The following is a 24,672-nucleotide window of genomic DNA, read 5'->3' as shown; positions in this document are numbered from 1 at the left end:
TCTCTCTCTCACTCATTCACACTCTCTCTCTCTCTCTCTCTCACTTAAACACACTCTCTCTCACTCATTCACACTCTCTCTCTCTCACTTAAACACACTCTCTCTCTCACTCACTCACACTCTCCCTCTCTCTCTCACTCTCTCTCTCTCTCTTACTCACTCATTCACACACTCTCTCTCTCACTCATTCACACTCTCTCGCTCACTCATTCACACTCACTCTCTCTCTCACTCATTCTCTCTCTCTCTCTCTCTCTCTCTCTCTCTCTCTCTCTCTCTCTCTCTCTCTCTCTCTGAGTGCATGCTGGGAGTGAGCGTGGTGAGTGCGGTGGTGAGTTTGCGTTGTGAGTGACTGAGTTTTTCTATCTTTTTATGTGTATTTTCTTGTGTATGTAAAGTCACTGTGAATCGTGTTGTTTTGTGAGTCTTTCACTGTGTGTGGGTGAGGTTTTGGTGGTGTAGGTGGCGTCAGCTGCCAGCTTTGCTGGTCAGCATGACAGCAGGTGGAGGCTCTGGCTTGGAGAAGCTAACTCGCCGGCACGCCATTAAGTTGGCTCCGGCGGTTAGATGCAGTGTGGAGGAGTGTAGTCTGGCTGTTGGGGAGGTTGTTGGGTATGGCAGCATTAAATCTGCCTCCCGGATGAACAACTCTGTGGTTGTATTTCTGGACAGCGTGGACAAAGTAAACCGTGTGGTTGAGAGCGGCGTGGTTATTCAGGACACCTTCACTCCGGTGTTTTCGTTGGTGAACCCCGCTAAAAAAGTTATCATTTCAAATGTTCCACCTTTCATTAGAAATGAAGTGCTGGCGAAAGAGTTGTCCAGGCACGGGCAACTCGTATCGCCCATAAAACTGATTCCTCTGGGCTGTAAATCCCCTCAGTTAAAACATGTCATGTCTTTCCGCAGACAAGTTTTCATGATTCTTAACAGAAATGAGGAAGACTTACACCTGACTTTCAAGTTCAAGGTAGATGACTTTGATTACACTTTACATGTAACAACTGATAATATGAAGTGCTTTGGTTGTGGTATGGAGGGGCACCTCGTTCGCTCATGCCCAGAGAGGGGAGGGGCGGCCGGTCTGGCACCTGGCGCGGAGCCGCCTGGGTCGCCGGTCCGTGCTGCGTCGAGCGGGGCAGCGTCTCAAGATGAAAACATACAAGGTGATACAAGCATAAAGGAGACAGCTGACGGGGGGTCACCTGATTCACAAACCGATTTGGAAGCTGAGACAGGTGTCAAACAGGGAAATGATAGCAGGAATCAGGAGGAGGAAACTGTCAGGAAGGAAATGAGCAGGATGGGACAGACTGCTGCCAGGGTGGCAGAGTCTGTGCTAGAGGAGGAGGAGGAAGAGTGCATGGATGAGGATGTGGTGAAATCATCAGTGAAACGGAAGAATACAGAAACCAAACAAGTTGAAGGCAGAATAAAAAAGGTGTCAAAGTCAGTGACAGAGTGTCCATCCTCTCAACCAGAGGAAAGGTTCCACTCTGACTGTGAAAACCAGACCTCTGAGAACTTAGAGAGTGGATATTCTTTCATTAGAGTACAAAAGTTCTTACAGGACACAAAGGGGCTGAGACAAGTCAAGGTGGACAACTATTTTCCAGACTTGCAACTTTTTCTGGACTCAGTAAAAGTTTACATGAAAAACACAGAAGAGTTTGGGCAGCCTGTTTTCTCTGATCAAGAGATCTACAGACTGAAAAAAATAGTTCTGAGGGTGAAAACTCAAATACGCACTGATGAATAATATGTTTGTAAGTTTTCTATTTTGTGTGCTTTTATCCCACGTTTGGCCCATTTTGCACATGTGCACTTTAAATATTGGCACTTTAAATCTGAATGGAGCGAAGGATATCACCAAGAGAGCCTCTCTGTTTAGTCTGATTGGTATGAAACATTTGAATGTTACTTTTGTTCAGGAAACTCACAGTACTGAAGAAATTGCTGCTGAATGGAGGAGAGAGTGGGCGGGGGAGGTTTTTCTCAGTCATAAGAGCAGCATGAGTGGTGGGGTTGGAATTTTATTTAACCAAAATTTTAATCCCATTAACATTGATGTTGAGGAAGTTGTGGCAGGAAGAATTTTAAAAGTAAGAGCTGATTTTGGAAAAGTTAAAATGGTATTTATCAACCTTTACGCACCAACTGTAGGGTCTGAAAGACTTGACTTTTATGACGTTTTAAGTGATGTAATTAAAAAATGTCATTCTGATGAGTTTCTGTTCCTTGGAGGGGATTTTAACTGTACGGAAAACCCAAAAATGGACAGGAACCATCCAGAGCCACACGTGGCTGCTAAAAATTGCATTTTAAAGTTAAGTGAAGCTCATGAGCTGAGTGACGTGTGGAGAGTTTTTCATAAAAGCCACCGTCAGTACACCTGGGTCCACACTAAGGACAACCTTTTGTCCATGGCCAGGCTCGATAGGTTTTATTGCTTTAAACATCACTTAAATGTTTTTAGAAGTTCTTTTATAAGTCCAGTTGGTTTTTCCGACCACTCTTTGGTTCAGTGTTCTGTTTTTATCAAACAAATACAATCTGGCAGTGCTTATTGGCATTTTAACACATCGCTTTTATCAGATGGAAATTTTAAAGATGTTTTTAATTTCTTTGGAAAAATTTTAGTGAAACAAAATCCCTCTACAGCTCCTTGCAACAATGGTGGGATATTGGGAAAAGTCAGATCCAGAAACTATGTCTACAGTACACTTTCAATGTCTCCAAAAACATGGCCAGGTCTATAAGAGCTCTGGAGAGAGAAGTGGTGGAGTTGCAGGCTTTTGCAGACTCCACAGGAGAAAGAGGACACATTGAGAACCTCAAGACTAAAAGGTCTGTCTTGGCTGACTTGCTGGGTACCTCTGCAAGGGGCGCTGTGGTGCGCAGTAGGTTTCAAAATGTGGCTTTGATGGACGCTCCCTCTCACTTTTTCTTTGGGTTGGAGCGGAAAAATGGGCAGAGGAGGCAGATGATGTCACTACGCTCACATACTGGGCAGCTGCTGCAGGAGTCGGCTGACATTCGCAGGTTTGCAGCAAGTTTTTATGGTGACTTGTTCAGGTCGGAGTACACCGAGAATCCGGAGGTGTCTCATTTCTTCTACGCAGATCTGCCAAAGGTCTCGGAGGACGCCAACGCAGAGCTGGGGAATGAGATATCTTCTGAAGAACTGTATGCTGCACTGCAGGGTTTGCGGGGTGGAACATCCCCGGGCATTGATGGTCTCCCTGCCGACTTCTATAAGACTTTCTGGTCGGTGCTTGGTGGGGACCTCCTGATGGTCCTCAATGACAGTGTGAAGAAGGGCCGGTTGCCTCAAAGTTGCAGAAGAGCAGTCCTGACTCTCCTCCCTAAAAAAGGAGAGTTACAGGATATTAAAAACTGGCGTCCTGTTTCTCTCCTCTGCACCGACTATAAGCTTCTGTCCAAGGTTCTGGCCAACAGGATGAGGAAGGTGATGGAGCAGGTCATTCATGTGGATCAGACCTACTGTGTACCTGGCAGGTTGGTAACAGACAACATAGCATTAATTAGAGATGTTGTGGACCTCTCCAGTTCTTTGGGGTTAGATCTTGGGCTGATATCCATAGATCAACAAAAGGCTTTTGACCAGGTTGAACATATGTACCTGTGGCAAACACTCAGAGCTTTTGGTTTCAATCCAGGTCTGATAGCCCAGATCCAGGCTTTGTATGGAGACATTGAAAGTGTACTTAAAATAAATGGTGGTTTAAGTGCTCCTTTTAAGGTGGGGAGGGGGGTTAGACAAGGTTGCCCCCTCTCAGGCATGTTGTACTCATTGGCCTTAGAGCCTTTTTTACACAAACTAAGAACACGACTCTCTGGTTTTAATCTCCCTGGTTCCAACTCTGTTGTTAAGCTTTCTGCCTATGCTGATGATGTCATAGTGCTGGTCCAAAAACAGAGTGACATTGACTCTTTAGTTGACAGTGTGGAAAACTTTGGTCTGATCTCTTCTTCAAAAGTTAATTGGGAAAAAAGTGAAGCTCTGATGGTAGGTGATGGTTTAAAGCAGCTCAGCTTACCTGGGAGGCTCACCTGGAAAAAAGGAGGCATCAAATACCTCGGGGTATACCTCGGAGATCCCACCACTGTCTCTAAGAACTGGGAAAATGTCTTAGAGAAAGCTGAAGGCAAACTGAAAAAAATGGAAGTGGATTTTACCAAAGTTATCTTTTAGAGGTCGTGTTCTGGTTATTAATAATTTGATTGCTTCTATGTTGTGGCACCGTTTGTACTCTGTTGATCCTCCAGCTAACCTTCTGTCAAACATCCAGAGGGTGATCGTGGACTTTTTCTGGGATCATCTCCACTGGATCCCACAGAGTGTCTTGTTCTTAGCTAAAGACGACGGAGGACAAGGACTGATTCACCTGGCCAGTAGGGGTGCTGTTTTCCGCCTCCAGCACATTCAGAGACTGCTGACCGGCCCTGCTGATCTGGTGTGGAGGCCTGTGGCTCGGGCGATCCTGGGCCAAGGTGGAGGTCAAGGACTGACTGAGAATTTGTTTTTAATGGATCTACAGAACTGCAGACTGAGTGGGCTTTCTGATTTTTATCAGGGGCTGTTCAAGGTGTGGGGCATGTTTAAGAAGCACAGGCCGCTGAGTGAAAGCTCATTGTACTGGATTTTAAAGGAACCTGTCGTCTATGGACTACGTTTTAAAACACTCTGTGGACTGGGAACCTCAATGATGGAGAGGTTTGTCTCCTCCGGAGTCGTCACACTGGGTCAGCTGGTGAGATTGTGTGGACCTAAGCTAGAGATGGTTTCTGCTCTGGCTTCTCAGCTGATTTTAAAGACTGTTCTGGTGTTTTGTTGAACTGTGCTGTACCTGGAGGTGCAAACTTGAATGTTTTAACTGGAAAAATGATGTACCAGCTGTTGGTAAAGATGGTGAACAAAGCCAAGTTGGGGGGGCGTGCTGACACACCATGGAGGTCTCACCTGGGTCTGAGTGCTGAGGTGAGGCCTCAATGGAGAGCACTTTATAAAACCCCGTTAACCAGGAAGGTGGGAGACTTACAGTGGAGGGTTTTACATGGCGTCCTGCCTGTAAATGCTTTTATTTCTGTTTTAAATCCAAGTGTTTCTGAGTGTTGTCCTTTCTGTCCTCAGAGAGAAACTGTTTTTCACTGTTTTTTGGAATGTGTGAGGTTAACTCCTCTGTTTTTGTTCTTGGAGAGGCTCTTTGGTGAGTTTGGGGAATTTTTCTCCAAACAGGTTTTCATCCTGGGTTATAAATACTCAAGGAGGACTCGCGACAAGTGCCAGTTGTTCAACTTTCTGTTGGGCCAAGCTAAGATGGCCATTTATATCAGCAGAAAGAACAAGATAAATGGTTCTTTTGCTTTTGATGTTATCACCGTACTGATCAGAATGATAACCAGCAGACTAAAAATTGATCACAACTATTACAGGTTGATGAATGATCTGGACTGTTTTGTTTCTGTGTGGTGTTATAAAAATGTTCTGTGCTCCATTGATGAGGAGGAGCTCTGCTTTGGACACATGCTGGGCTGAATCTGTTGTTGTTTTTTTAATGCTTGTTGATCTGACGACTAGATAAATAAAGGTGTTTTAAAATTCAAATTCAAAAATTCACTCATTCACACACTCTCTCTCTCTCACTCACTCTCTCTCTCTCACTCATTCACTCTCTCTCTCTCATTCACACTCTCTCTCACTCATTCACACTCTCTCTCTCTCTCTCACTCTCTCTCTCTCTCTCACTCATTCACACTCTCTCTCTCTCTCTCTCTCACTTAAACACACTCTCTCACTCATTCATACTCTCTCTCTCTCACTTAAACACACTCTCTCTCTCATTCACACACACTCTCTCTCTCTCTCACTCACTCACTCACACTCTCCCTCTCTCTCTCACTCGTTCACACTCTCTCTCTCTCTCACTCATTCACACACTCTCTCTCTCACTCACACACTCTCTCTCTCTCTCACTCATTCACACTCTCTCTCTCACTCATTCACACTCTCTCTCTCTCTTTCTTACTCACTCACTCACACACTCTCTCTCTCTCTCACTCGTTCACACTCTCTCTCTCTCTCACTCATTCACACACTCTCTCTCTCACTCACACACTCTCTCTCTCTCTCACTCATTCACACTCTCTCTCTCACTCATTCACACTCTCTCACTCATTCACTCTCTCTCACTCATTCACTCTCTCTCGCTCACTCATTCACACTCACTCTCTCTCTCACTCATTCTCTCTCTCTCTCTCTCTCTCTCTCTGTCACTCATTCTCTCTCTCTCTCTCTCTCTCACTCATTCTCTCTCTCTCTCTCTCATTCACACACACTCTCTCTCTCTCTCTCACTCATTCACTCTCTCTCTCTCTCTCTCTCTCTCTGTGTGTGTGTACAGACCTGCTAGAAGCCACTTTGTTGTTAAAAGTGTTTCTTGGATCCGTGTCGTCTTTAACAAACACATCAGTATTAAGAGCAAGTACTGTAGTTTTCCTGCTATGCAGCCTATTTATTGAAGTAGTTGGTGCCCCACCAATGTTTTACATAGAACACGCCACTGTAAATCCATAACATGTAATAAAACGCTGTAGATGGGAAAGTGGAGCAGCTGAATGAAAGGAGAGATCGTTACACAGTGATTTATTCTTGTATTTAAAGTCCAACTAAAACTTCAACTAACACAAAGTGTCCTCTAGAAGTCTAAATAAGTTGGTTTCCACCATTTAACATTTCACTGTTTGTTGAATTCAGACTCATTCATGTTGTGAGGAAAAGTTCTGACTCAGACACACAAAGCAAAACAGACGAAAAAGTCAGGACTAACAAACGTCTTCTATCACTAATACTGATAAAATAAGAAAGTCATGCTTTGAGAATAAGGTCAGTGTAGAGGAGAAATCTGATCACTGATTGGCTGCTTGTACACACAGATTTACAGTAACCAGGTTTCTACTGTGCATGTTAACATGTTCCCAGATTACCCACATAACCTGGTTTCTCTGAGTAACCTGGTTATGTAAGTGCATGTAAACACACTGATAGATGTTCAAATCTATATTTTCCTTCTTTCAGCAGAAACTGGTCTGCAGGATGTTTCAGATTATAAGAACAGTCTGAGGATGAGATTTCAAGAAGTGACTGAAGGAATTGATGAAGATGAAAGAACCCTCCTCAATGATATCTACACTGAGCTCTACATCACAGAGGGACGGAGTGAAGACGTTAATACCCAACATGAGGTGAGGCAGCTTGAGACAGCTTCCAAGATGAAGACCCTCTATGACACTCCAATCAAGTGTCACGACATCTTTAAACCCTTACCTGACAAACAGAAATACATCAGAGTCGTTATGACGAACGGTGTCGCTGGTGTTGGAAAAACCTTCTCAGTGCTGAAGTTCACTCTGGACTGGGCAGAGGGCTCAAAAAATCAAGATGTCAGTCTGGTGATTCCACTTTCATTCAGGGAGCTGAACTTGATCAAAGATGAACGGTACAGTCTCCTCATGTTGATCCATAAGTTCCATCCAACATTACAGGAGGTCACAGCAGAAAATCTCAAGTCTAAAGACTGTAAAGTTGTGTTCATCTTTGACGGCCTGGATGAAAGCAGACTTGAACTTGATTTCAAGAACAATGAGGTCGTGTCTGATGTCACACAGCAGTCATCAGTCAATGTGCTGTTTACAAACCTCATCAAGAGGAATCTGCTTCCCTCGGCTCTCATCTGGATAACTTCCCGACCTGCAGCAGCCAATCAGATCCTAGATCAGAAATGTGTTAACAGGGTAACAGAAGTACGAGGCTTCACTGACGACCAGAAGGAGGAGTACTTCAGGAAGAGATTCAGTAATGAAGAGCTGTCCAACAGAATCATCTCACACATCAAGACATCCAGGAGCCTCCACATCATGTGTTACATCCCAGTCTTCTGCTGGATCATTGCTACAGTTCTGGAGCAGATGTTGACTACAGACCAGAGAGGAGAGCTGCCCAAGACCCTGACTGACATGTACTCACACTTCCTGCTGCTTCAGACAAAGAGGAAGAAGAACAAGTATGATAAGGGACATGAGACGAGTCCACAGGAGCTGACGAAAGCTGACAGGAAACTTCTTTTGAAGCTGGGGAGGCTGGCGTTTGAACAACTGCAGAAAGGAAACATCATATTTTACCAAGAAGATCTGGAGCAGTGTGGTCTTGATGTCACAGAGGCCTCGGTGTTATCAGGATTTTGTACAGAGATCTTCAGAAGAGAGAAAGTGTTCTCCAAGAAAACAGTTTACTGCTTTGTTCATCTGAGCATTCAGGAGTTTCTGGCTGCAGTCTACATGTACCACTGTTACACCAGCAGCAACACAGAGGTACTGAAGGACTTCCTGGGAGAAGACTTCAAATGCAGCAAATCAATTCTCAGGAAAATTCTTGCTTTTTTCAGAAATAATGATTACCCTGACTCATCTCTGGATGACTTCCTGAAGAGAGCGATGGAGAAATCTCTCCAAAGTAAAAATGGCCACCTGGACCTGTTTGCTCGCTTCCTTCATGGCCTCTCTCTGGAGTCCAACCAGGGTCTCTTAGGAGGCCTGCTGGGTCAGACAGAGAACAGTCCAGAAATCATCCAGAGAGTCATCAACAACCTGAAGAAGATGAACACGTACACGTCCAATACCTCTCCTGACAGAAGCATCAACATCTTCCACTGTCTGATGGAGATGAACGACCTCTCAGTACATCAGGAGATCCAAGAGTTCCTGAAGTCAGAGAACAGATCAGAGAAGGAACTCTCTGAGATCCACTGCTCAGCTCTGGCCTACATGCTGCAGATGTCAGAGGAGGTTCTGGATGAGTTGGACCTGCAGAAGTACAACACATCAGAGGGGGGACGACAGAGACTGATCCCAGCTGTAAGGAACTGCAGAAAGGCTCTGTAAGTCCAGATGTGATTAACATTATAAATCAGTGCAAATTAGTAGTTTAGTTCTTCAAATATAAATAATATAAAATTCTCATTATTGTTAAAATAGTGCTCTACTTGTTCATAGCTGAAATAATATGTCAGTTATATTTAATCTCAGATGTTCTTGAGCTGTTTCAAATTCAGTCAGTTCAAAGTCATTCAGTTAATCTATTTATTTCTAGTAATTATTGGATTTTACAGTCTTTTCTTCTATTTATCTTCCTTTGGGTGACGGAGGCGTCATTCAAACCTGGTAAAACAAATGAAGGACTTTAGAGATTGTGGTTGAGGTTTTATTACAGAACATATATCAGTATTTTACAGTTATCAGTGAATGTAGTGAAGTTATTATTACATGAGAAGCTTCTGCAAATAATATATAACCAGACAGACACTGTTTTTACTGCTATGATTAAGAGTTTAAAATAAGATCTGTATCATTTTCCAAAGGTGATTTCTGAAGTTAGAGAGATTTGCTTTCATCATCATTATTTTTCTTAATGGTTTCTGAGTCATTTCATAGTGAGCACGAGGGATCAGCAAATCACCAAACTGATTCAGTAATTAAGTGATATTACACGCGATGCTTACCGCATCACTGTCGTGTCAACAATGACGGTAAATCACACCCTCGAGGGTAATATTGCGATTATACAACATTTACCAACAATATAAAAGATGTAAACAAAATGTATTTATATTGTGAGGCAGTTCGCTCTAAAAATAAAAAAACTTTTTTTCTTGTGTTATATCCGTTTCTATGGAAATACATAGGGATATGACTAATACCTGGAAAACAATCACTCACGTCACTAGACTCCTATGTAATGAAACCTAGTTTACAACTCCAGCAAGTAGACTGACCCTTAGTAACGACCAAGCAACAGAGACGATTTCTAGTCCCTGTTGAGTCAGCCAGCCAACTTGAGCTAATGCTTTCTAGAGATCGCGACATTTCCCAAACTGAATAAATACGACATTTATAAACACAAAACTGCTTTGCCAGCTCAATCCTGTTGTAACTAAGATATCCGCTGAAAAAAAAAAATCCATGGACAAATTTAGCTGCTACGTCCGCAAACTTCACAGACATTTTTAAGCTAGTAGCTCCGTGTCACCGACTCACCGGCACAGCTGATGGAGGATGCCGGAGTGGAAGCTGAGATAAACTCAACTGAAGGGAAAATGATTCAGTTTTACTGTTTATGGGGGAGCCGGTTAACGATAACGAGTGGAGAAGGGTTCGGGATTTTCAGTGTGTGTGTGTAACTCGTCCCACAGTCTCAGAGTTCAATCCACTCGGTAAAGGGTCCGTTTTGTTTTCCCCACAACCCCTAATCAGTTCAGTTCAATCCAGTTTCACAAACATAAAAGGAGGAAAACTCAAAACTCCGCTCCGGGTTTTCACTGCAGATCCCCACAAAACAAAATAACCCAAAGACACTAGCAAAGCAACACAACACATAAACGGTCTACAGTTCTAATGAATGGCGGAGTGATATTTTTATTAATTCAACTTCAATATCACATACAGATAACATAAATGGAGTAATATAACATAAATATAGAACAAACAAATATACAACGCCAGGGATTACAGATAAATATGAAATGAAAATGGTGCAGTAGAAAATAAAGATATAAAAAATAAATGTACACATTACAATTATATTAGTTCATTAAATTTGGAGCACAAATTTATAGTCTTCACAGCTTTTCTATTGCATGAGGTAGACAATGTTTTAATGTAGGATTCTGTTTCTTCTTTAAATGAACAAAGAGGGTTTAACTTTTAACACTTTACATTAATGTATATAAAACTTGGTCAGCAATATGATAAGAGTGATGAGGCATTATTCATTTGAGCAAGTTGATGAAATTTACATCACACGGACCCTCACGGACGCAGAAACTATCATTTCAGCTTCAGTGTGCTGTCATGCTGATTTGAGCACGTTCTAAATGTCTAGTTGACCAATCAGATTGCTTGGTCAGAACTACCTGTTGTATAATGTCAGTTATACAACAATATCTAAAGTTTGCTAACATTAACCAACATTAGTCTCCGTAAACTACTGGTCATACGAGACAAAACCCCTGAGTGTGTTGAACCGAGCAATGGTGCCTTTTATTTTTCATGAATTCAGCTTTTTATTTTAAAGAGGGAAGTCATGTTACACAGTCTTGTTTTTAAGTCTTTCTTATATTCTGTTAGTCACAGAAAGAAACTCTCAGGTGTTTTCTCTCTTGTTGGTGTAGAGAAGAGTAGTAGCAGGAAATGCACAGAGGTCTGATGAATATATAAGAGCAGAATGATAGAATTCAGACTGTTTAAAGAGATCTTATACACATTAAAGGTCAATGTTATATTTTAATGCTGATACCCTGATAACATCTTTCTGATGACATCATGATGAAAATAATTCAACCTTATTGGTTTGTTAAATGTGTTTTGTGCTGAATCAGTTTTTCAGATTCTCAGAAAAGAATGTTGACAACTAAACATCATGCAGTCGTCTGTCCTGCACATCTAAATATTGAATTACATTAATATTTGATTATGTACAGGTCTAATATTGTCAAGCCATTTGTTTCATTTGTGTTTGTCAACTGTCACTAAATTTTGCTGCTTATGGATGTGAACCTGACAACAGCAGGTAGCAATGAGAGATGATCTTTCTCAACTGTAACTGTTCACTGAGTTGAACTGAGTAAAAATATCCTGCAGTCAAATTAAAAACTAAAAATAGTGGACAGTAAAAATGTTTTTCTTATCAAGATGCCTCATGCTGACTTTGTGGAGACAGACATGGGATCAGATCACACAGACAGACTGAGCACATTATGGAAGCCTCAATGTAACTCCATTTTCTCTCCCTTCATCTGCAAGGTTAAAGCAAAACAAAGATTAAAAGTCTGCAGGTATGAGAGAGAGTGATGACAATTTTTGTTTCATCCAAGCACAGTGAGATACGATTAGCTGAACTAGGAGTGCTCTGGTAGCCTACTGGTTAAGATACATGTCATATAATCACAATATCAGTGGTTTGATTCAGGTGGCTGACCTTTGTTGCATGTCATTCCCTGTTTCTCTCTCTCTCCTCTTGTTTCCTTTTATCTCTCAACTGTCGCTTTACATTAAAGGAATAAAATGCCTCAGAAAAAAAATATATATTTTAAAAAAGATGAGCTGAATCACTGATGTGAAGAGCAAATGTTAATCAAAATAGGGAATGTCAAACTGTTTTGTCATCAAATGCAGGAAGTAAATATAAAGTGTCCTCTTTCATGATAACATATGTTGTAATATATGTGTCATTACAGACTTTATGGCTGTGAACTCTCAGAGACTCACTGTGAAGTTGTGGCCTCAGCTCTGAAGTCCAACCCCTCCCATCTGAGAGAGCTTGACCTGAGTGCAAACTTCCTGAATAGAGATCCGACTGGTTCAAGATTTGAGCTTCTATCTGCTGGACTGGAGAGTCCAAACTGTAGACTGGAGACTCTGAGGTCAGTTCACTGGCTGTAGCTTTGGCAGTTTTTTATGTATTCAATTCAAATCCTTCACTGAAGTTCACATGTTTGGTTAATACATTTTTGGGATTTCCTTGAGCACAAATCTGTAGAATTTAAATTGAATTTAGAATTTAAATGTAAAAATGATTTCCAAAGTTTAAACTAATATGAGTCTTCAGCAGTCTGAGTTACACATATCAAGTAAGTATTTTTATGTTTCTTCAGTGTTTCCTTGCTGAGCTACAGTGGAGGGACCATAACTCAAAGAGGGAATTTTGAACTAAATAGTCTGTAACTTTGAGTCAGACAAATCAAGTGGGAGTCTACCAAACTGTCAAAGCCTCATATCAGCTTCAGCTGAACTTATGAACTAATTTCCTACAGTGTAGCTGTGTTAGGAAGAGACCACTTCACAGTCAGTATGGACAGGAGGAATCATTACTGCCACCAATAACATGTTTTAATTACACAAACCTACTAAACTACCAAATACAGGAAGAAGGAGGTCATGTAATAAATAATGAACAGGTTTAGTTCAACATGTCTGATTTCATATTGATCCTCTAATTTCAGACTTGAATGAGTTCAGCAGCATTTTATGAATCGATTTTATGAATGAACTCATGGAAGTCAACTCAATAAATATTATTATTGTTATTATTGTTATTATTATTATTATTATTATTATTAGTAGTAGTAGTAGTAGTAGTAGTATTGTTATTGTTATTATTATTATTATTGTCATTTTTATCACAATAAAGGGAGTTAATCTATGGAACAACCAAGAGATGAAAACATGTAGAACATTAAGTAAGTTTAAACAAATCTTTAAAAATAACATATTGAACAGATATAGAATGGATGAACAAAGAGGTGGTCTGGAATAATATGATTTGGTACAGAGTGTCTTTTTGAGTTGTGTTGTTTTTGTTTGTTGTTATTGGTTCTATGCAAGTTATCTTTGTTCTCTTGTGTTGTTTTGAATGTTTTTTAGCTTTGATTTGATTGATAAATTATAAAAAGGGGTAGGACTAGAAAAGTTTCATTGAATGGTTATTATTTGTGTTGCTTACTGAAAGTTTGCTGTTATTTTTATTTCTTTTGTTTTGCTGCCTATATATTTTATTTTGCTATTTTAACATGTTCAAACTAAAAAATTATCTAATCTAATGAATCAGTGTTGACATGAATATGTGTCTGAATGTTGTGGTGACATTTGGATGATGTCTGTAGAAGGCTGACATCATGATGATCCACAATAACACAAAGTTACTCTGCTCATTTTAGAGAAAAGCTGATTGATGAGGACATAGTAATGTTGAACTACACATTTAAAACCTGAACACATCTGATTGGATTATAAATAGATTTTAATCTAAATCATTTATTCTTTATTCAGATTGTGGCTCTGCAGGTTGTCAGAGACCAGCTGTGCTTCTCTGGTCTCAGCTTTGAAGTCCAACCCCTCCCATCTGAGAGATCTTGATCTAAGAGGAAACGACCTGAAAGACGCAGGATTAAAACTACTGTGTGATTTTCTGGAGAGTCCAGACTGTAGACTGGAGACTCTGAGGTCAGTTCACTGACTGTCTGTTACTATTATTGATCTTAATGTTTAACAACTGAACCTAATTCATGAACATACATAACTTACATCCATGAAGTTCATTTTCTTTTTTCCATATTTTCATTTTTTTACTGTACAAAGTTTAGTCTGTAGTTATAAAAGATGACTGATTCTTAAAGAAAGTGTAGAAAATGTCCACTGTTAGTTGTTAAAGTAAATGAATGTTTATAACTTTTGGTAAAGAGTCACATCTGTATACAGAAGATCCTCTCAACTAATATCTGTTTTAAATTGATCAAGTTTACTTGCTGAAAGAGAAATATTTCTTTATTATATTATTTAATGTTTTTTACACAATAATGTCTGATCATTGACATTTATTTCTTAGAACACACACACACACACACACACACACACACACACACACACACACTGATCTAAATGCAGGTGTTTAAAGTATTTTTTATGAATCAGTGTTGACATGAATATGTGTCTGAATGTTGTGGTGACATTTGGATGATGTCTGTAGAAGGCTGACATCATGATGATCCACAATAACACAATTTTTTAGTGAAAAGCTCATTGATGAGGACATAGTAATGTTGAACTACACCTTTAAAACCTGAACACATCTGATTGGATTATAAATGGATTTTAATCTACATCATTTATTCTTTATTCAGATTGAGTTCCTGCAGGTTGTCAGAGATCAGCTGTGCTTCTCTGGTCTCAGCTCTGAAGTCCAACCCCTCCCATCTGAGACATCTGGATCTGTCTGGAAACGACGTGTGTGACATGAAGCAGCTGTGTGATTTTCTGGAGAGTCCACACTGTAGACTGGAGTCTCTGGGGTCAGACACCATTTTTTACTTCTGTGCTGAGATCAATATGATGTGACAGTTGTGGTGACACTAAACTGCAGACATAAAGCTGATATTATGCTGATCCACACTGAGGATCTATTTTCTTCTTCAGTGGTTTAGTCCTTTGACTGTCAGAACAATGTTGAGCTGCACATTTAAAACCTTCATATAACAAGAAAAATCTACACTGGATAATTCACTCTGAACCTCTGAAACTCTTGATTTTTACATTAAATTTCACCTTCACTTCAGGGCTGGGCGATATGACTAAATCAATATCAGGATTATTTCAAACTTTTACCTCGATTATGATTAATGAACAATTATTTATTTCATATGCTTTTTTTTTTTACACTGCCCTCATAGTTCTCTGACAAGGTCTGTACTGTAAACATGCTGAACTACTGGGATATTTTTTTCCAATGAAACATATGTTAACTTTGTGTTTTTTAATTAATTTTTGAAACACACACAGATATACTATTTATGGTTATTTATTGAATATTTCAAACAGTTGAAATCAAAGCACACATCACTTGAAATGGAGATGTCTTGTGAAAAAGGTCACATTTTAGTTCTAAAGTAAAAAGCAAGTTCCCTAAAAAAAAAAAAGTAGAAAATAATAACTTGCATCTCTTGCAAACAAAATAAATTATTTTAAATAACGCCATGTGTGAAAATGTTAATGCAACACCGCTGATTAAGCTTCTTTGCTTATGATGAAGACGTAGACAGCTCTGTGCTCTCTGGGGTACTTTCCCTGTGGACTGCAGCTGCTGACTCCATCATCTCTGTTCTGACTTGTTCCTGAATGGTGGGAACATGGTGTGCAGAAGTGTATGCTTCCAGTAGCTCTTCTGTGATGGGTTCTGAGAACTTCTCCTTAAGGTACTCAAGGATGCAGGTTTAGATTGTTTTAGTCAGCTCCATGTCATCTTCCTCCTCAGCCAGCACTCATGAATGGAGGATGTGTAGGACAGAGTTCACAAATGAAATGGTCACATACTCTTCTCCTGACAGGACATCTGTGAACTCCATCAATGGGGAGAGAGCTTTGTTGACAGCCTCTAAGACATCCAGGTCAGTCCACGATGGAACAAGTTGCCTTGATTTCTCATCATCACCGAGGACCTGTGTGATGGCTTTCTTTTGCTCAAGGATCCTTGCAGTCATCATTTGCATTGATCCCCATCTGGTGGCACATGCAGTTTTCAACTTGTGTTGTGGCAGGTTCAGCTCTTGTTGTGCCTTCACAAGCGCCTTCTTCTTTTTCCAACTATAGGAAAAAGCACTGACAATCTTTTTGCAAACCCTCATTTCCTGCTGCACACGTTGATCTTCCATTGCATTTTCTGAAATACACACACATGAAAAGATGAATTATTATTTTATTGAGGGTTTGACTTATACCTAAAGACTTAACAAACTTGCAAAATAATAGATGAGGAGAAATCTCTTGATTCAAAGCTACTTAATTAATAATAGATTAATAACAGACTTCTAGAGTAATTTTTATTTCTACTTTAATGATGACTCATTGTAGCGTTGTTTTACATTGTAATGTGAAGTTAACATTGTAATATGAAGCACATTGTAACATTAAGAAAAGTGCTATATGAATAGTTAATTATTATTGTTACAGTATTTATTTAAAGTGAACTAAAAGATAGCTCTAGCTCAACTGTAGCATAGTGTCTGATCAGCTGATGTGTTGCCTATCGATTGCCAGGTGCAACCTGTGTCCAAAACATTGCTCCCGTGTCCGTCCATTGAGCTGTGTAGCTTTGACGACATTAGTGCTGTTGTCTGTCGTAATGGTCATGAGGTTCTATTCCATGAGGTCCCATGCAGACAGCATATTTCTCAGGCCCTGTGCAATCATTTCTGATGTGTCATCATCTGCAAAATATGCCGTCTTCAGGCATCTGTTGCGTAGGTTCCATTCATCATCAATGTAGTGCGACGTAAGGCTCAAGTATGGCTCCATCCTTGTACTTGACCAGAGATCAGACGTTCCTACAAAGTACTGAACAGATTTGAGTTCAGCAGCTACCTTCTCACGACATGTTTTGTACATGTTGGGCACCGCTGTTTGGGAAAAATATTTTTGCAATGGCACAGTGTATCTTTTGTCGAGGGTTTAAAAAGATGTTTAAACCCACTATGTTCCACAGTGGCTACGGGATCTATATCCTTCATGATGTAATATGCAATAGCATCAGTTATTTCTTTCCATCTTCTTGAATCCTTTGCATAATGTGCGGCATTTGTAAATGCTTGTGTTAGTGTCAGCTGCTTTGTGGAAGCGCTTTAGCGTTTGTCAGTCTCTCTCTTTTTTTGAGCCATGAACTCTTCATATTGGGTAATGTGGTTGTGTTCCAAGTGATTAAACAGATTGATGGTGTTACCTTTGGTCACTGAAATTGTTTTTCCAAAGTGTTTACATTTGACTTATTTTTGCTCTTTGTCGTCTTCACTGAAGCTGAAATGTGTCCAAACCACAGACACAGTATTCTTTTTAGTCATAAGCTGCTCAGGTTGAGGCCTATTTGTTGGCTCAGTGTTAGTGCTTGTGTCATCCATGGTGCCAACTTGCTTTGAGTGAACTCGCACTAACGTTAGTTGGACGGGGCAGAGGCACATGACTGAACACAACATAGTATTGTTTTAAAGGGACAGTTCATGAACGCACACATTGAGGAAATTATTAACCGACTTAACCAACATGAGAAAGATTAAGTCAGTGAGAGGGTCTTAATGTTGGTCTTGATACATTTTCGGTTAATTGCCCAGCCCTACTTCACTTTAAATTTTGTTCTTTAAATTTAAACCAAAAACCTCAATCAGACAGCAACAAATATAATATCCAGTATTTACTTGTTCCAACACTATTATGAAGCTGTGCAGTGTTTATATTAACAGAAATATTTAAACACAAGATGCTGTGATTTTTTTCATGGCGACATCATTCCATTAAATGTAAATAATGTCGATATGTTGAACATCATTTTCCTCCTATTTTCCCAACATCCATGCTGACATATTTGATATCATTATAAATGTTGGGATCTTGAGTAGAATCTGAAATATTCATGTGGATTTTTAACTTGTGTTTGGCTGAGCAACATGAGTTTGTATAGATGGAGTCACTGGTGGAGCTGCAGAGTTTAAGAGGTGAAGTCACTACGTCTTTATTGAAGTAGCAGCATGTTGTCATTAATATTAATGAGAGCTCTTTTTCACTGTTTGTATTTGAAAGTCTTTAACCTGCATCCTGTTGGGTTCAGCTGTTTGGAGTTTCCATTTTCTAAACTTCCACATTCTAAACCTTCTTCAGCTCTGAACAGATTATGAAACTTTGCATGATTTCAAACATGAACTTTGTTTTCTAAAGTGACGTCATTTATTCTTTATTCAGATTGAGTGGCTGCAGTTTGTCAGAGATCAGCTGTGCTTCTCTGGCCTCAGCTCTGAAGTCCAACCCCTCATCCCATCTGAGATATCTGGATGTAAGAGGAAATAACCTGAAGGACTCGGACATGAAACAGCTGTCTGATCTTAAGGAGAGTCCACACTGTAGACTGGAGAATCTGAGGTCAGTTCACTGACTGTAGAAACTGTAGAAAATGTCCACTGTTAGTTTTTAAAGTAAATGAATGTTTATAATTTTTGGTAAAGAGTCACATCTGTATACAGAAGATCCTCTCAACTAATATCTGTTTTAAATTGATCAAGTTTACTTGCTGACGGAGAAATATTTCTTTATTATTTTATTTAATGTGTTTAATGAATAATGTCTGATAATTGATATTTATTTTTTAGAACACACACACACATACACACAGGGACACAGAGATCCAGGTGCAGAGATCAATACAGGTGTTTAAAGTATTTTTTATAAATCAGTGTTGACATGAATATGTGTCTGAATGTTGTGGTGACATTTGGATGATATCTGTAGAACGCTGACATCACAGCCAGCAGGACAGGGGGGCACTGGGGGGCACTGTCTGTCCAATTGGGATTTTGTGCCCCACCCAAACTTCAGATTCATGGAAACTTCCTGTCTTACTGTACGTGACTGAAGTTAAGCTACATCGCACACGCACTGTCACACCGCAGTTTCATGTAGCTAACAGCTAGATGAAAGTTGCAGTTAAGCAGTTATGTTTGAGGCACTTTTTAACAAAAACACGTCCAGAGGATGAAGCATGTTGGGACCAGGCCGTGCCTTTAAGTGAAGTCACAGCAGGATGGTTGTGAGACATTTGTTGGCTTTAAAGTAGGGCTGTTCGATTATGGCAAATATCATACTCACGATTATTTTGGTCAATATTGAGATCACAAGTATTTAACACAATTTCATTTTGACTCATGGAACAGAAACGCCTCCATTTTATTAAATGTAGCAGTCGACACTGACTCTGAGTGTCTCACGGAGACCCCATGTTTTATTTTTTTTATTTCTGTTGCATTTAGTGAAGCGTAATCTGCACAGACAGCTGTTTAAATCACAGAAATATCTGGCTGTATATGTGTTTTAGGCATGCACGATATTGGATTTTTTACCGATATCCAATATTTTCCATCTCATTTTTGCCGATGCCGATATATGTGCACATTTTATCCACCTGGCTGAGGAGACTATTACACCTGCAATCATAGATTGTACTAATGATCAAGAAAGACAATATATGAAGGAAGAACTTATGAAGACTGGAGTTCAGGAGCTCAGCATTAAAACACATGAACCTGCCAAGTGGGAGGAGCAGTAGTTTTCTTTGAGTTTATCAGACAGACAGGAGTAATGTGCAGGATTTAATCTTTGGTCCACAGTCCGAAGCAGAAGGTGGCGGTAATGCACCTCATACGCTGGTTGCCAATAGCTGTTATAAACCAAAAAGAAAACGTTTTTTCAAACAGAGTGGTACATCCTGTCAGTCAAGGTGTTTCCTATCTCTGCAGCCGAACACAGCAGTTCCTCTGCGGACTGTTTCATCCTGACGGTCCCGGTGTTTCCTCCGCAGGCTCCACTTCACTCAGCTGCCCGACAGATCCGCTGCTTCTACCCACTTTAACCTGAATAACAAACCGGGGCTCGGTGCTCCGGTTGGATCCAGACGGAGAGCCGGGGCTAGCTGGGAGGCTAGTGGAGCGTTAGCCGCAGCATGACCGGAGGGAAGCACAGCCAGCTAGCCTCCGCTAGCCTCCCAGCTAACGTTACCTCCGGTTTCACTACAGGCAGATTCACTCGCTACAGTGGGCGAGGAAATAAAACCAATGAATCAATAAGTACAAACACTGTTGATTTCTTCCCGTGGAGCCGACATGCAAACTATTTAGGTTCAGTAAATCCCAGCTGTCAGTCAGCCTGGTGAAGGCAGGTTAGTCTGTGGACAGAGACGCTCAACGCCTGTCGGAGGCGTTTAAGGAGGAGCGAAAGCGCACCGCTGTAAAGGAAAGAGGTTTGCTGGATTTATAACACAAGACAAAACGAGAGCATCACTGCGAAATGACAATAATAATCAATTATCGTTTTATCTCCATTATCTTGTTTTCATAATCGTTGGAAGCCAAAAAAATAAAATTCGATTAATCGCACATTCCTACTCTAAAGGACCCTTCAGTCACCAAATACGGTGTAACAACAGATCCAGATGCGCATCAGATCATCCATGTTGACTGGACACCTGAACAACTTGACGTTTTTGTCTTTTGAAAGAGAACTAACTGACACTTGTGATTACAAAGACATAATCAACCTTTCCAACTCAAAGCCCAGAAGACTCGGCCTTGTGTAGGAATAGTAGCCGCAGGTAAGCCAGTGTTATTTATCCTGGCCCGCCGTGGCATGTTAGGATTGTGGTTTCTGTGAGGAAGTTCTGAACTGTAACATATTCATTGTTCAATTTGTTTCAAGTGTTATGCAGTGTTGGTTTGGTTATTACAGTGGAAACCGCCTGTATTGATCACAGTTACAGTGATCAATCGCTTATATGGATCACAAAGCTTGAGACTGAATCATTCTTATACAAATGTTGTTTAAATAGTTTGCTTATACTAATCAAGTACAGTGTTCATTTTGGGTCTTTTCATACATGAAAACATATGGAAAAAATTGTACAACTTCAGTAATTCTATTTTTTTTTATTTTACTCCCATGAAACATGTTTGATATGTTCCTGGCGGCTGCGGCACCATTACTGCCTCGTGGTAACCCGTCTGCTTCCAGCTGGTGACCTGAGGCTGCTGCTGCCTGCACATTGAAATCATGACGGGAAAAAGAAAATCATTTTCTCTCAATGAAAAACGTTGTTTCCTCGAAGCTCATGACAAACTGCCAAAAACCAGCCAACGAGATGCAGCAGCGACACAACAACCAGCGTTTAAACAGCTGTACTGTATTTTGAAACAGTCAGTAAAATTCATTAAATAGAGAAGCTGCTCGTTTCATTACTTTATATTCATGTAATAAATATACAAATGTCAATTAGATGGTATTCTGCATGAGAAATAAAGAAAAAATGTTTAAAAATCAGTTATAATAATCATCTGTTGATAGTGATCAATTTGATCCAGACAGATGTGATCAATATAAGCAGTTTCCACTTTATTGTGTTATTTCTTCTTTTATGTATAGAAAGCCATTCATCTGACTCATTTACGTTAAACTACCAAAAAAAAAGAAGGAAATGTCTGATCTATGAGCATGTAAAAAGGAGTGCCCACCGGTGACGACCTTGTGCCCCCCTGCTGATAATTGTCTGGCGCCGCTCTGGCTGATATTATGATGATCCACAATAACACAATGACAAAGTTACTCTGCTCATTTTAGTGAAAAGCTCATTGATGAGGACATAGTAATGTTGAACTACACATTTAAAACCTGAACACATCTGATTGGATTATAAATGGATTTTAATCTACATCATTTATTCTTTATTCAGATTGACTGACTGCAGTTTGTCAGAGATCAGTTGTGCTTCTCTGGCCTCAGCTCTGAAGTCCAACCCCTCCCATCTGAGAAAGCTGGATCTTTCTGAAGAATTCATGTCAAGCTCAAGAATGAAGTTTCCGGAATCAGACGTGAAGCTACTGTGTGATTTTCTGGAGAGTCCAGACTGTAGACTGGAGACTCTGAGGTCAGTTCACTGACTGTCTGTTACTATTGTTGATCTTAATGTTTAACAACTGAACCTAATTTATGTACATACATAACTTACATCCATGAAGTTCATTTTCTTTTTTCCATATTTTCATTTTTTTACTGTACAAAGTTTAGTCTGTAGTTATAAAAGATGACTGATTCTTAAAGAAACTGTAGAAAATGTCCACTGTTAGTTGTTAAAGTAAATTGATGCTTATAACTTTTGGTAAAGAGTCACATCTGTATACAGAAGATCCTCTCAACTAATATCTGTTTTAAATTGATCAAGTTTACTTCCTGAAGGAGAAATATTTCTTTATTATATTATTTAATGTTTTTTACACAATAATGTCTGATAATTAATATTGATCCTTCACAATAATCTCTCTCTCTCTCACACACACACACACACACACACAATGATCTAAATGCAGGTGTTTCAAGTATTTTTTATGAATCAGTGTTGACATGAATATGTGTCTGAATGTTGTGGTGACATTTGGATGATGTCTGTAGAAGGCTGATATTATGATGATCCACAATAACACAATGACAAAGTTACTCTGCTCATTTTAGTGAAAAGCTCATTGATGAGGACATAGTAATGTTGAACTACACATTTAAAACCTGAACACATCTGATTGGATTATAAATGGATTTTAATCTACATCATTTATTCTTTATTCAGATTGTTTGGCTGCAGGTTGTCAGAGACCAGCTGTGCTTCTCTGGTCTCAGCTCTGAAGTCCAACCCCTCATCCCATCTGAGACATCTGGATCTGTCTGGAAACGACGTGTGTGACGTGAAGCAGCTGTGTGATTTTCTGGAGAGTCCACACTGTAGACTGGAGTATCTGAGGTCAGACACCATTTTTTACTTCTGTGCTGAGATTAATATGATGTGACAGTTGTGGTGACACTAAACTGCAGACATAAAGCTGATATTATGCTGATCCACACTGAGGATCTATTTTCTTCTTCAGTGGTTTAGTCCATTGACTGTCAGAACAATGTTGAGCTGCACATTTAAAACCTTCATATAACAAGAAAAATCTACACTGGATAATTCACTCTGAACCTCTGAAACTCTGTTTTTATCTTTTCTATTTGACAGTTTTTAACCTGCATCCTGTTGGGTTCAGCTGTTTGGAGTTTCCATCTTCTAAACTTTAGGACAAAAAAATAGATTTTCAGATTAATTGCGATTCTTATTTGAATGATCAATAATTGATTATTGAAATCCAGAGATGGATCTTTGCATTTGTGTCTTTACTCAGTAAACATGTACATGTGCTCTGTGTTGTGTGTGTGCAGTGGTTACTTGTTGTAAATGGTTCAGTTAGAGCAGCATGATGTGTAAAATGTCCACTTTGTTTAAATCCAGTTATTACAACGTGCACAAAAATCTTATTTTAAGTGTAAAAGTAACGTAGATGCTAGCTGCTATATTAGCTGCCTTGAGTCACCACAGTCCTGTAAACCGTGACGTGAATAGTTTCAGTCTGTGGACCCGCCGCAGTTTACGGGACTGTGGTGACTCAGGATGGTCAGCTGACTCTGGCTGTCTCGTAGGGGATCTAGAGATCACATCTACAAGAGGAACAGACTGAAAAAAGACTCCACACACTGATCTGAGCTCTGGGTTTGTGTTTGTTAACGAGATATTATCTCTGACTACGAGATGTGAAAGCGTGGAAGTGGACTGAACAGTGTGCAGATTCTACTGTATTCAGTCTGTCTCTACCTGCCGGGGAGCTAACGCCAGCCAGCAGCTGTCTGCAGGTATCACACTGATGTCAACACAAATACAAACAGTGCAGATGAACTAATGAGCAGACTTTCAGTTTCTGCCGTCTGTGCTCAAAGTGATAAAGTTGAAACAGCAGGTACTGACAGTCCATGTGTTGCATTATGGGATAGCATTTATGTGTTTTAAATGTACATAATGATGAAGCTCTTGCAAGTGATGCAGGTCTTTTATTATTCTTGCTCAACTGTTTTGCACATGTAGACCTAAAACATATAAATGTGTCGTGTTTTAGTCTTTTGACATTTTTACTTGTGTTTGGCTGAACAACATGAGTTTGTATAGACGGTAGGGCTGCTCGATTATGGCAAAAATCATAATCACGATTATTTAACACAATTACTTTTTGACTCATTTTTGCCAATGCTGATATATATGCACATATTTTTTTCCACCTGGCTGAGGAGACTATTACACCTGCAATCATAGATTGTACTAATGATCAAGAAAGACAATATATGAAGGAAGAACTTATGAAGACTGGAGTTCAGGAGCTCAGCATTAAAACACATGAACCTGCCAAGTGGGAGGAGCAGTAGTTTTCTTTGAGTTTATCAGACAGACAGGAGTAATGTGCAGGATTTAATCTTTGGTCCACAGTCCGAAGCAGAAGGTGGCGGTAATGCACCTCATACGCTGGTTGCCAATAGCTGTTATAAACCAAAAAGAAAACGTTTTTTCCAAACAGAGTGGTACATCCTGTCAGCCGAGGTGTTTCCTATCTCTGCAGCCGAACACAGCAGCTCCTCTGCGGACTGTTTCATCCTGACGGTCCCGGTGTTTCC

The 24,672-nt window shown here is 40.0% G+C and overlaps 2 protein-coding genes across 3 annotated transcripts in view; both read left to right on the top strand.

Annotated features, from left to right (window-relative positions):
• Positions 1 to 24,672, top strand: part of LOC137175613 (uncharacterized) — a 249,120-nt gene that overhangs the window by 146,598 nt on the left and 77,850 nt on the right. For both annotated transcript variants that reach the window (XM_067581398.1, XM_067581399.1), the window contains 4 exons: positions 14,754 to 14,921; positions 18,352 to 18,528; positions 21,881 to 22,075; positions 22,769 to 22,939. In XM_067581398.1, coding sequence (XP_067437499.1) covers positions 14,754 to 14,921; positions 18,352 to 18,528; positions 21,881 to 22,075; positions 22,769 to 22,939 — 711 coding nt within the window. The remainder of the gene's footprint in view (positions 1 to 14,753; positions 14,922 to 18,351; positions 18,529 to 21,880; positions 22,076 to 22,768; positions 22,940 to 24,672) is intronic.
• LOC137176254 (uncharacterized) lies at positions 2,744 to 12,453 on the top strand. Its single transcript, XM_067582437.1, is given in 6 exon segments — positions 2,744 to 3,523; positions 3,896 to 4,169; positions 4,291 to 4,515; positions 7,049 to 8,817; positions 8,820 to 8,957; positions 12,312 to 12,453. Coding segments are annotated over 5 exon segments (3,105 nt in total). The 3' UTR covers positions 8,877 to 8,957; positions 12,312 to 12,453.

Source organism: Thunnus thynnus, chromosome 23 (assembly GCF_963924715.1).
Source record: "Thunnus thynnus chromosome 23, fThuThy2.1, whole genome shotgun sequence".
In the NCBI taxonomy this organism is placed as follows: Eukaryota; Metazoa; Chordata; class Actinopteri; order Scombriformes; family Scombridae; genus Thunnus; species Thunnus thynnus.
The sequence above is the reverse complement of the archived record's forward strand: the minus strand, read 5'-3'. Positions and strand labels throughout refer to the sequence as shown.